General features: G+C 31.1%; 1 protein-coding gene across 1 annotated transcript in view; it reads left to right on the top strand.

The window, feature by feature from the left end:
• LOC111701014 (serine/threonine-protein kinase MARK2-like) overlaps nucleotides 1–13,413 on the top strand; it is a 46,898-nt gene that overhangs the window by 12,956 nt on the left and 20,529 nt on the right. The window contains 3 exon segments of the mRNA XM_023472122.1: nucleotides 10,197–10,301; nucleotides 11,112–11,264; nucleotides 12,316–12,485. Of these exon segments, the coding sequence (XP_023327890.1) occupies nucleotides 10,197–10,301; nucleotides 11,112–11,264; nucleotides 12,316–12,485 (428 nt within the window).

Here is a 13,413-nt window from a genome sequence, read left to right as displayed (position 1 = left end):
CGCTTCGCGCAGATTTTGCCACCCCCTAGATTTACTTATGTATACGCCCTTGCTCAGCATAGTAATATCACGATGTACCATCTGATCAGAACTCTACTTCGTCGAAAGTTTCTTATGTCGCAATGGACCATTCATTTATCTCACAATATCATTTTCATTCAAATTTAATTGGCAACAATTATGCATGGCTTTCCTGACTGAACCAGTGTCAGAGAATCTATTTATATAAAATGTCGTCTTATGAAGACCTTTCTGTGAAAGAATGACCAATGACCATTATACTTACAAAATCAAACTATTGATTTTAAATGCAAGTGTTCAGTGTGAGTAATAGGTCAAAGTGTTATCAGTAAACGAAGTAGAAGTACAATAAAATTTTGCATTTATGTAGCAAATTTTGGAATTAGCATTTGAATTTATGAATCTTTTTTTAAAATTTCTTTTTTCACCCTAACAAAGAATTAGGTTTTTATATTTGTAAACATTAAAATATTTCAACAAGAAGAGACGCTACAGATTAGCCCGTAAAATACAAATCCGTATACGCTCTTGGAAAAATTTGCTCTTTCGCGGGATAGTGCTATTCCTATTCTTCATCTTATTTGCAATCAAATATTGCTGTAGGGCACTTTTTCTTGAAAGGAATAATAGCAGAAGGGACAAATTATGAGAAATGGATTAGTTCTTTTTGAAGGGATCTATTACACACAAATTTAACCTTCGAAAAAGAACGGATAGTCTCTAAAATTCCTTATTTAAAGCATCCTCAATTATTAGAATTTATAATTAGTTTAATCTTAAGACTAACGCAAAGAACTTTCTGAATTCCATCCAAAATTAAGTCATTAATAGATTAATTCAATAACTCTTAAAGGGAGTGTTCGCGAAAAATGAAAGGGGGTATAGGCTTTTGTCAAAAAATATTCTATGGTGATTGCTACTAATCTTACTTCTATCTGTTGTGTCTATAAGGAGAAAATTGTTAAAAACTGTTCATACCGAAGATCGTAGCGTCCTTACGAATTCAGAAAGTTGCAATATTCGACTCGGATCTTAAAAAATCAATTTAATTCCTATCAAATCATTCAGATATTACAACTCATTATCATTGATTATTTTTCGACGCATTCGTATATAGTTGATACTTCATAATATTCTTCATTTGTTTTTCGACGAATTCGTATAAAGTTGATACTTCATAATATTCTTTATTTGTTTTTTATATAATGCAATTAAAATAACTATTAGTTGACCGCCAGTTGCCTCTGCTCTCCATCTTTCTGCTTGTTTCCACGTGGCAGAGACACCTAGTGGACAACAAATTGTCGTGTTAAGTGCTGTCTTAAGTTGATTTTTATTTAATATTTATATCCTCTTTTCTGTCTTTTTTTCAGGTTTGAATAATCATAACACCAATTAAATTTTTGTAGCATCTTTCTGGTTATATGACGAGGCCTTAAAAGTTAATCATGATATTTATTTGATTAAAAACTTGTTTTTTACTTTTACAGTCAAGTATGTTAGTAAACAAAACAATGGTTTGTGAATATGGAGAGGTGGATTAAAAGGGTGAACAATGGTAAATACCAATCCTAGGAGGGCAAAACCACGTAATCCGGGGAAGGTATAAACAAAAATTTAATTTTTTAAATTCGAATGCGTGAAAACTGCAAGGTTTATAAAGATACCGTCCATTTAAAAAAGAGGCGTACGCCAGATTCACAACAGTGAACCGTGTCGTCCAAGTCAAAATTATGAAATCCTTGTACTGTCTTGATGATTTATGCAGTAGTCGAAAGAATGGAAATGACAGAATTGATCAGTTTTACCAAAAGTTAAGCGATCAAATCTTTCTCTTGCATTGATTTGAGAAAAAATATACAGGGTTAAGAATTCTTGTAATAAAAAGATTAATAGAGCAGTCCGAAAAAAAGAGCAGACCAAAATAAGAAATTAATATAAAAACAATAAGAAGTATATCAAAAGCTTGGATTTTAAATAAACTTTTAAAGGACTTTAAGCTTAATGTTAAGCAACCCTCAATGCAAATATGACATGCCTGATTCACAACGGTACTATGAAAAGCATAATCTGATGAAGTATGAATTAGATATCAATGTTTATAACTTGGTAAACTAATTAATTTCAATTGTGGTTTCTCTACCCAAGTCCCTGCGCATATCTAGTCACATTGATCAGATAAAGGTTTCAAGGGTACCATTGTGAATCCAACATTGCCAGCTGTGCATAAAGGGTCACTTGAAATTACGCTTAACAGTCCCTTTAAAAATTCCTGGAGAAAATCTGCAGTTTAGATACTAAACTTTAGAATATTGTGGCCATATTTTGCTTCATGTTGTGTATACAAACTTTATAAATTTTAAATCTGGCCATCTTCTGATTTTAACAAATCTTGGAAATATGCCAGACGAAACCTTGTCTCTTCAAGGGCATAAAAACCAATATGTATGATAAATAATGAAATAAGAGTGCTCCGCGCCGTTAACATTTCCTGTCCAATTAATTTCACAATCATTTTGCCGAGCTAGTCATTTTTTTTCAATTTCTGATTTTTGCTTTGCAAAAAAAATAACGCTTCGAATTCTATAACCAATGATATAACATGATAACGAGATTTGCTTACTGTTTTTTTTCCTTTGATTAATATTTTAAAATGTAATTTTATGTAATAACCCTCCCCTGGGGATTATTTACGGGGTTTGAATAAGGAAAATGGAAATGGGACTTAAACTTGACTTTAAGTTGTCCTTAAAGATTTTTAAAAAAGATGATAATTTTTATCTTAAAAAAATTCAGTTAAATAAAATCCCGAAAGAAATGATTTTTCCAAAATTATTAAAGAACACTTAATCCTATAGTTATTCTTTGTTGAAAGACCTTTTATATTAATATTTTTTTTATATTTTCCAGGTATGTTTTTTTTGTTCTTACTCGAGCAGGAAATTGTTGATCATCTTCTTATTTTATTTTATGTTCATTACATTTTCTATAAAAATTCATTACAAACATTTTCTATACTTGTATTTGAGTAATAATATCTAAAATGTGAGTAAGTATACACTTAATATTAATATCAATATATATAATAATAATAATATATATATATTTATTTTTGTATATTTGTATATTTGTTATTTTCTGTATTTTATTTGTATATTTGTATTATGTATATATATATTTCATTTTATATTTCTCTTATAAATTTAGTTTTTTTCCTTCATTGAACTTGAAGCACCAAAACTGAGTGGACCATTCATTTTTGGTGCTTCAAATTCATTCCTGATTTTATTTTGTAAGTCAATTTTTTAAAGTGTATTTTTATATTTGAGAGTCAATATGTAGAAAAGAAAGTATTTTGTTATATTTCGAAACATAATTAACCTCAAGGATAAAAAATATTAAAACTGCTTAATACTATAGGTTTAGCAAGGAAAGCAGGATTATTTAAATTCAAATAACTGATGAAATAGTTTGAATATTGCAAATACAATTGAAGGGTTGGAATGCTTGCAAATTATCTCAATGTATGTTGTTAAATTGTTGCGAATTAAAAAAGCGGAAGAGGAACTAGTTCAGGAAAAAGGAAAGAAGGGAAGTAATCATAATTAGATGAGTCATAATTATGGGAACTCAGCCCTCCTCCCCCTCCACCTTGCTATTTCCAAATTACCCCCCCCCCCTCCGGCCCCCCCCTTCTGTCTATGCATTCACAATAACATCCATTCACCCCTTTGCTCTTTTCCAGTCACATCTACCCTCCTTCATTCCTTTGCTGTTTCCAAATCACATATATCCCCCCTCATTTGCTGTATCCCAATCATATCTTATCTACCCCCGTAGTATATGACATGCCTGATTCACAACGGTACTATGAAAAGCATAATCTGATGAAGTATGAATTAGATATCAATGTTTATAACTTAGTAAACTAATTAATTTCAATTGTGGTTTCTCTACCCAAGTCCCATACTGTTATCTCGTTCTTTTGTTCGGACTCTGCTGTCTAGGGCGCGAAACTCTCATGACTTGCCACAGAAATTATTTTCCAGTTTTTTTTTTTTTTTTTAATTGGGTTGGGGGACAATATTTTTCATGAATTTGAACTTAAAGGGAGGCTTGCATATTTGTTTTGGTTCACCCTTTTATCTAAGGCGTGTTTGTAGGGGTGTCAATATTTAAATTTTTTATTTTTTGTTATTTACCAAAACTTTACTTTTTTGGTTACCTTTAAAATCACTTATTGTATTATAAATCATTTATTTTATTTGACTAGTTATTAAATTTATAGTATAAAAAAGAAAAAATTATCCGAAAAAGGACTAAAAGGTGTTCTTCTGCTGAAATTAACTTTTTGAACATCTATGAAAAGTGTAAATTTATTTTCAAATTTTCAAACTCTAATTACAGTTTTAATTCAACATAGTAAAGTTGTTGCCTTGCCCTAACTTATTTTATAAAGATTTGGTCTTGATCCAAATTAGCACACTGGTAAATATCCCCCAAAATTGGTAGATTTCCTCCGAAATTGGAAGATTTTCCTCCGAAATTGGAAGATTTCCCCCCCGAAATTGGAAGATTTTCCCCCGAAATTGGAAGATTTCCTCTCGAAATTGGAAGATTTTTCTCTAGATTTGATTTTTTCCAACTCCGAAGTTCAATGAATTATGGTTTCTAAAAGTCTTTTTGTCTATTTTTCCATCTATCTCCAACTACCTGTGTATCTATCTACCTATCTACCTGCCTGGGATTCAGGCAGAAGGCAGTTCTGTATATACCCTGAAACCAGGAAGACTTGGTTGTGAAGTAGGAGAAATATATATTTTTGATTGTCATCCCCCCTTCATCCCCTCCCTTCCTCCTCCATCCCCGCACTTCATCCCCCCCTTCTCGAACCCCAATCATAGTTTCTAATCTATTAATTTTTAAATGATTTGCATTTTTATTCAGTCAAAATATTTCAATTGGTTACTTTATTTGACTTTGTTTAATTGTACTTTTTCAAGTTCTGGGTAAATGAATAATTTATTTTTAATAATAAGTATTATATTACATCCTATGGTGATTATAAAAAATATATATCGTGTGAGTAGGACCGGTGTTAAGTGGTGGTTATGGTTTAACTTGTTTTACGTGAATTACTCGTGAATTACTGGTGAATTACTCGTGAATAGCACATTAATAACACGAGAGAATGATGGTATACGACCAGTATGAATCTGGGGAGGGATTGGCCCTAGGTTATGACAAGGGTTATGAGGATTATGACCGAAGATCAGAGGACAGGGATGAAACAGGACGAGGATTTTGGGTGGAAAATGTTCTCCCCAGTCCTAAAGTGGATTTTAACCCTAAGGGATCTGTGGGTTTTAACCCTAAAGGTTCTGGGGGTTACAGTAATGGGTATGGACCCTCCTCTGGGGTATATACAAGCCCGTATTCAAGGGACCAAAAGGAGCCAATGTCTCTCCGAATGCATTCTAACCCACCCCCTCCTGCCCGGTACCACCTACCTTCTTTCAAGTCTCCTTGGCCACCCAGAGTAAGTTCTAAACATTACATGGAAACCCAGAGTGAGTTATTATAATTGGTAATTCAGAGTTAAGTTATTATATTTGGGATCCTAGAGTAAGTTATTATATTTGGAAACCAAGATCAAGTTCTTGATATTATTGGTAACCTAGAGTAAGTTCTTGATACTATTGGTAACCAGAGTAAGTTCCAGATATCATTGGTAACCTAGAGTAAGTTCTAGATACTATTGGTAACCAGAGTAAGTTCCAGATATCATTGGTAACCTAGAGTAAGTTCTAGATACTATTGGTAACCTAGAGTAAGTTCTTAATATTATTATTATTATTAGTTTAGTTCTAGAAACACCGGTAGCACTTGGTAAGTTAAGAAATTTTGGCGACCTAGATAAAATCCTAAAAATATAATATAATAAATAATTCTTAAAATTTAAAGGAACATACATCAAATCTTTGGTTTTTCAAACGAATTTAAAAGTTTTTGTGTTACATTTAAACAATGTTCCTGTTATAAATTACAGTACATTAATGTGTAAACAAAGGTAAGCGCGTTCTTGTGTTTCTTCCACGACAAACTAAAGCAGAATTCTAACCTTGGATCTTAAAAGAGTGTAAATTTAGAATGTCTTGTTGTGAAGCCCTGGTTTCCCGTAATTAACCCAACTTCCGACCAATTCTTTGAAAAAATATTCTTTTAGCTTTTGTTATTCGACACTGACGAAATTTTATTAACATCCCTCTTTTTGGGATGATAACTGATAATTAACAAGTCATAAACTTAATAATCATCTTCAAATTATCTTAATTATTTTTGAAACACTAATGTCTTGTTCCCGACTTTCTAAAATTGCAGCTACCCACTTAAACGATTTGCCTCAAATTTTGATTTGGGAACTTAAGAGAACAACGGAAATGTGCTTGGCTTGGGGTTAAAATTGCTAAAATCGTTAATTTACGACCAAATGCGGGTAAACGGCTGGAGTAACGATAAGTTCCCTGGGCAATGCTGGGTTCCCAAGCTAGTTATTTATAATTAAACTGGTTCCTACACTGTCTGATGTCATGGTTTTTATTACAATTAAATAATCTAAATTTCACTTTTATCACATGAGCTCTGAGATCATAATTTTTGTTATCTCCCTTCAAATTGAAATGAATTTATAAGAAAGGTTTTGATATCCAACATGATATTAATCTTCATTTATAGTTGAGCATCATATGTTTTTTTTCTCACATTCAATTCCTTATAAACATTTGTATTACTTTCTTTTCATTTATACACTTCTTTTCCTTGCTTTGTATTTTAGTTTTTGTTATACTTAATTTTCACATTGCTTCCTGTCCTTAAATTTACATTAACTTACAAAACAATTATATTTTATAATTAAATAGTTCCCCTTGTTAAAGTGATAACCAGAGAACAAATAGTTTTACTAGACACTTTTATAATCAATATTTAGTGAAATGGGTCTGTTTAAACTGCACAATTGCCGTGTCTCATGCTCATTGGATTTTTTACAACGGAAATCTAAAGGTCGTCTTCGTATTTCAAAGTTTTCTGGTTATCACTGTATCTGTAAAAAATAATTTTGAAAATATTTAATTTATTATATCATTTAATTTCTCCATTTATTAACTATTTAAAGTAAATTTCAACAGAATTATATTTTCATTTTTCTAATACTCTGTTTTTTTCTTTTATTTTTTTCGTTTATTTTTTTTTCGTATTAAAGGGACTGTAAGCGTAATTTAAAGTGACACTCCATGGAGAGATTCATAATGGTACTCTTAAAAGCATTGTCTGAATAAGCATAATGAATAAGAAATCTATGTTTACAGTTTTAAAAACTGATTTCTCTTCAAAAGTGACTTGCGCTTTTCTATTGCAGAAAAACATAAAGAAATCATTAGAATTAAACACTTAACATAAAATTTGACATTATTTTTGATCAGATAGAGGTTTCAACTGTTTGTGCATTATTATCTTTTACTTTACTTTCCAAACATTTTACTTATATTTTAATCATTTTATTCACTCGTCTTCAAAGTAAAATAGTTTCATTAATTCAGTGATAAATTCATTCTTTTCTAAATTCTTCAAATAATTTACTTTTTAAATAATTCACTGACTCGTAGTCAAATAATTCGTTCTCTTCATGAATCTCTTACCAGTTGGTCATAGAATAACTCCCATCTTTTGTTTTTTTTTGTACAATTGAATTTACCTTAAAAACCTACATTTGACTAGTGTCGTATATTAACTTTTAAAAAGAAATTTCAACGCACTGTTTTTTTCATTTCATCCCTTCATCTAATAAAAGTAAAATTTAATAAATCACTTATGAATTAACTTAAAAATTTTTTTAATTCACCTTTTTTAGATTAAAGTTTAATTTTTTTTAATTGCTGTCCTCATCCATTGACTAATCATTCATCCATAACAAATCTAGTCATTCCATCATTCACTGGTTAATATTGATTTCTGGATAATTATCATGTTATGCATGACAACTCCTGAGTTTACAGTTTCATTCACATTTATACAGGGTTACACAAAAAAATGATAATATTCAATGTTGAGTGAATTTTTGCAATTTTTTTTAATAAGGACCAAGATTGAATGTATTCGTCAAACTTTTCTCAATTAAAATAAAAAAGAAGACTTTTCAAGTTTAAAAGCCACCCCCCCCCCTTCAAAAAAGCAATCCTTTGAGTATATAAATTTAAAAAAATATTATTGCACACAAATAAGAAAAATGACAATAATAATTTTTTTGGACCCACCCTGTTTATTTTTTCTGATTATCTATATATCATATCAATATACCATCACATATTAATGGATTTTCCTTAATTAATGTTAATAATAATATGATTTTTAATGTCTTTTTAAGGTATCAATTACTTACTTATTTTCTTATCCTTTTATATCTTTACCATCCGATGTTGTAGACCTTGGTTATTGAAAACCAGGAATTCTGTCAAAGTTTGAAATAAATTAACAATTAAGCAATAAAGGCGAGGAATCTGTTAAATATTCTTAAGCTTTTGTTTATTTTTTTTCTAATTTATTTGATTGTGAAAATAAACTTATGCAAATCGCAATTCATGCTCAATGCATGTTTTAAGGTAGTATGAAATGGACTTGGATGACTCATCCTGAACGACTATGGATTTATAAATAGTACATAAATATATACACTGTTGACTTGAGTGGAATCAATCTTTTCTTAGCTTTGTTTAGTTTTAATCTAATATTATTTAAAAATCGCTATTATTTAAATCGCTGTTCATGCCTAATGCATGGTTTAAGGTGCATTAATTTGACTGTTTGGATGACTCATCCTGAAGGACTATGGATATATAAATATATAGACTATTGAGTGGAATGACTAATCTTTTCTTAGCCTTGTTTAAGTTTTAATCTATTACTAATTAAAAAAGAAACGTCCCCTGGTGAATCAACAGGGATGTAGACTGTATATTTTCTCCAAAAATCATTTTCTCCCCCCCTCCCCCACTTTTGAAATTAATCTTACTACCAGAAGTTATATATGTTTTGGGGTTTATTCGCTGAATTGAAGAAAATAAATATTTTCAGGGGAAAGTTAATTTTTGGGTAAAAAGTATCAAAAAGAATAAAATAGTTGCCTTTTGATCTACATTTTTTCTGGTTATCACTGTAATAATAGATATAGATTTTTCATTCTTTTTTAACTTTATCCCAAAAATTCATTAAAAAATAATTTTTTTTCATAATTCAGCAAAAAAAAACATAAAATCTGCACTGGGGGAAAAAAAATTTAAAAGGGATAGGTGGGGAATTTTTTTTTGCGGTAATATACACCCCTGGAAATTTAACTTATAGATTGTTTTTGTTTCAACTTAAAGCCCGTAAAATATTCTGCAATCACTAAATTGGCCTGATCACATTGGATTTCTAGTTTCAATTCTATCTCATGTTTCCCAGTAATAGATCACAATGATGCTGAGAGCAAGTGAAAGTTGGATGCAAACTTGAAAAAGAAAATTACTAATTAAAAAGATTTTATACTGCGGGGAATATATCGTTTTTTTTAAAATACTTCATCAAGGGACTGAAACGTATTCTTAAAATTTTATGTAAACAAGTATAGTATAGTCTCTAAGAAAATTGATAATTTTCAAATTCGGTTTCTCTATCAAGTAACATTCGCATTTGTACTGAAAGGAAATTATCAGAATTAAGTTTCGGGTCAAATTTCTAGATTGTACATGACATTATTAGAATATAACGAAATCTAATTAGATAAATGTAGGATAAAATTGATTGAATATTAGGAATTAGGATTTATGTTGCATGTCATTTTATTCCCTACAAGTGTACATTGTACATATCCTACTCACATTACAGATTATATTCATTTATATATTATAGATATTTTATCATATTATTGTATCATAGCGTAGCCTAGAAAAAATGTTTGTTTTGAAGTATGTTTTTATTCCTCAAGCAAATAAAGAATATCTTTTAACAAAATTATCTTACAAAATATAAAAAATCGTTTAAAAAATTATTTTAGCAAAAATACAATCAGATTTACCATTTATATGTTGCAACCGACCCCCATCCCATGCAAATGGGTTTCATTTAATAATTTTTTTTAGAGTGGAGATGCCAACTCCCGAGTGTCTACCCGGCGGTCAGCCGAGGAACCCCATATTGGAAAATATCGACTCCTTAAAACCATTGGGAAGGGAAACTTCGCCAAGGTGAGGTTTTAAAACTAATTCTGAGGTTGCAACTTGTTTTGTTTATCTTTTTATTAAAACACTTATCCGTATCTGTAGTTAAACAACAGACTGAGCTCCATCGTTTATTAAAGTTTTGATCTCTAGTCTTTTTTTAATCAAACTCAATTTAACTAGATTTTATGTTACATTGTGTAAAAAGAAATTAGTTTTTACAGTAATAATGAGGCTTCAAATTCATCTTGTGAATTTTGCTGATTTTTAGACTGGTATTGAAAAACGTTTGTCAAGGCGAAAAATCTCTTTTTGTATACTGAAATTTGATATTTAATCTTATCAAATCAGCGATCAGTTTAATATTAATAATAAGTTTTTCTTTACCGCATTTTCAGAGTTAAAAACTATATTTGACTAAAGTTTGACTGAAGTGATAAAAATACCTACCAAAAAAAAAATCCAACAATGACATAATTTTGAAAATGTCTCAAAAAGGAACTTATGACAATTAAATATATTTTTGTCTTTGAAAAATATGAGTTCAAGGACATTATGACGTAGAGGTAAGGGTGGCTGCATCAATTTTCTAGACAGGGTCATTTTTAGAGGAACGAAACCCCTAGATCTTATGTTTTACTTTCCTAACTCACATATACTTTTTTGTACACTTTTTGATTAAATTGCGGAAAATAAATCAATTAAGGATGCCTTCTGATGTCCAATTTAGTATTTTTTTCCAGATCTTTCAACCTTATTTTCCCTTCCCCCAGGGGATATTTTTAAAAATGTACAACCTTGAGACGAGAGTCGAACTAATTATTTTGTTTGCTTTAGGTCAAGCTTGCGAAGCATATCCCTACGGGTAAGGAGGTGGCGATCAAGATCATTGATAAGACCCAGCTGAACCCCGGCAGTTTACAGAAGCTGTTCAGGGAGGTCAGGATTATGAAGACCCTCGACCATCCAAATATTGTTAAACTCTTCCAGGTATATTTTATCATTATTACGCAGATTTTTCTTCTTTTTTTGTTGTATTTTTTTTACGGAAACTACAGTGATAACCAGAAAACTCTGAAATAGGAAGACTGTCCATACTTTAGTGTATTTGATGGTGATTCTAAGCAAATAAAACTAAACACTTATTAAATCACGTATAAAGTGAAATTGGTCTGTTTTCACTGTACAAATACTGTGTCCTTTGCTTATTGTACTGTTTATAATCGTAACATAATGCTAAAAGTCGTCTTCCTATTTCAGAGTTTTCTGGTTATCACTGTAGATCATCCAAATACATTTTAAACTCCTCAGTTATTTACTAGAGAATTAGACTTAAAAGGGACTAAGTACGTAATTCCAAGTGACCCTGCATGTAAATTGTTAGAGACAATCAAGGAAATTTAGAAAATATAAACCTTTTTTAAACCTTAAACAACCAACACCTTTCGTGGGGTCTGATTAGCTTCCATTTGGGCACTTTAACCTTGCGTTCGGTTCATCCCGCAGCGCCAGTTCTGGTCACCAAAAATGGCCCACTAGGCACTCCGATTCAGTGTCCGAGTTCACTCAAGCAACACAGACTTCTCACGTTTTTTTAATCGTTATAAATCAGACATGTCATCATTTCAATATCACTTGTAATCATGCCGGTAGACTTTTAAAAAAAAAATAATGATGTATTTTTCGAAAGAAAGAAAACATTTTTTTTACTATTTTTCTTGCACTCAGTCTAAATATTTCTAAATAGATCCTCCTTTTAAACATATTTCCTGGAACTGTATTTTTTAATTAGATATTATCAGTTCTTCTCTAACCTCGTCAAATCAATAAAAAGGAGGTTTTCACATTTTACTCTGGGGGAGGGGTGGATTCTGTGGGGTGGGATAAAGAACGCAGATTGTGGTAAAGGGGGTAGGTGGGGAAATTAAGAGCAAAATCAGGTAGGGAAATTAAGAAAAAAATTAGGTGGGGAAATTAGGAACAAAACGAAGGAACAAAAGTTTCATATATTTCTCTTTTAATCCCAGTTGTTTGTGTGCAGGTTATAGAGACGGAGAAGACCCTGTACCTCGTGATGGAGTACGCCAGTGGCGGGGAGGTGTTCGACTACCTCGTCCTACACGGCAGGATGAAGGAGAAGGAGGCCAGAGCCAAGTTCAGACAAATAGTTTCCGCTGTCCAGTATTGTCATCAGAAGAAAATAATTCACAGGTTAGCAGTTTTGATATACTAACCCCCCCCCCCATTCCATTTTTCATCTTGAACTAGTTTTTAAAACCCGGCGTTGCCCTTGGAATAAAAAAATCGAATTTTGAATTTTTTCCTTCAAATATTGAATATTGTGCCCAGAGTTGCCCGGGGAATAGAATTTTTTTTTTTAATTTTGAAGAAAAAATTGATTTTTGAAAGACAAAAAATCGAATTTTCTAGAGCCTATTCTATAACCTATAGGTTAACTAACATATATAATATATATGAGCTAAGAGCTTTATTAAATAGATATGTATATCTGAGTGAAGAGCTTTATTATATAGATTTCTTGAAATCCTTTTTGTGACTGTAAGCGTATTTCCAATAACTTTACGCATTAAGTGGCATTGAAAACCCTTAATTATTATTTTCTGAAAGAAAATTGGAAAGCATGGTAACTGGAGTGTACACTGGGTGACTGGAAAGTATGACCTGCTGTTGATGATAAACAAAGAATCAGAGATGTCAATTTTCAATTTATAAAAATATATTATTTTCAAAAGCCAAAGTTTTTTTTCTCATTTCTTGTAATCCTTATTATTAACTTATACTTCTCAGAAATCTTTTTTGATTATATTCATTTGAACTATCTTCTCTTCGGAAAATCGGCGGAGTATTCAAATTTTTTGATTAAACCTTTTTTACGAGATCATTCATATTCGGTTTAATTATTTTATCAATTATTTTCTTAACCCTATTCCGCTGGGGGGGGGTCAATTTGACCCCCCCCTGTAGTTTTTTTTACATAACTCAAAAAGTATTGGTCTGAGGCTGTTGAAATTTTCTGACTTTTCTTACATACCCAAAGCCCTCCCTTTAGGCCTAAAACCGGGCTTTAATACTAACTGCCTGAGTCCTCAGGCACACTGCCTGAATGACTGCTTTTGCC

The sequence above is a fragment of the Eurytemora carolleeae genome, unplaced genomic scaffold (assembly GCF_000591075.1).
Source record: "Eurytemora carolleeae unplaced genomic scaffold, Eaff_2.0 scaffold345, whole genome shotgun sequence".
NCBI lineage: Eukaryota > Metazoa > Arthropoda > Copepoda > Calanoida > Temoridae > Eurytemora > Eurytemora carolleeae.
This window is presented reverse-complemented; position numbering and strand designations above follow the sequence as displayed.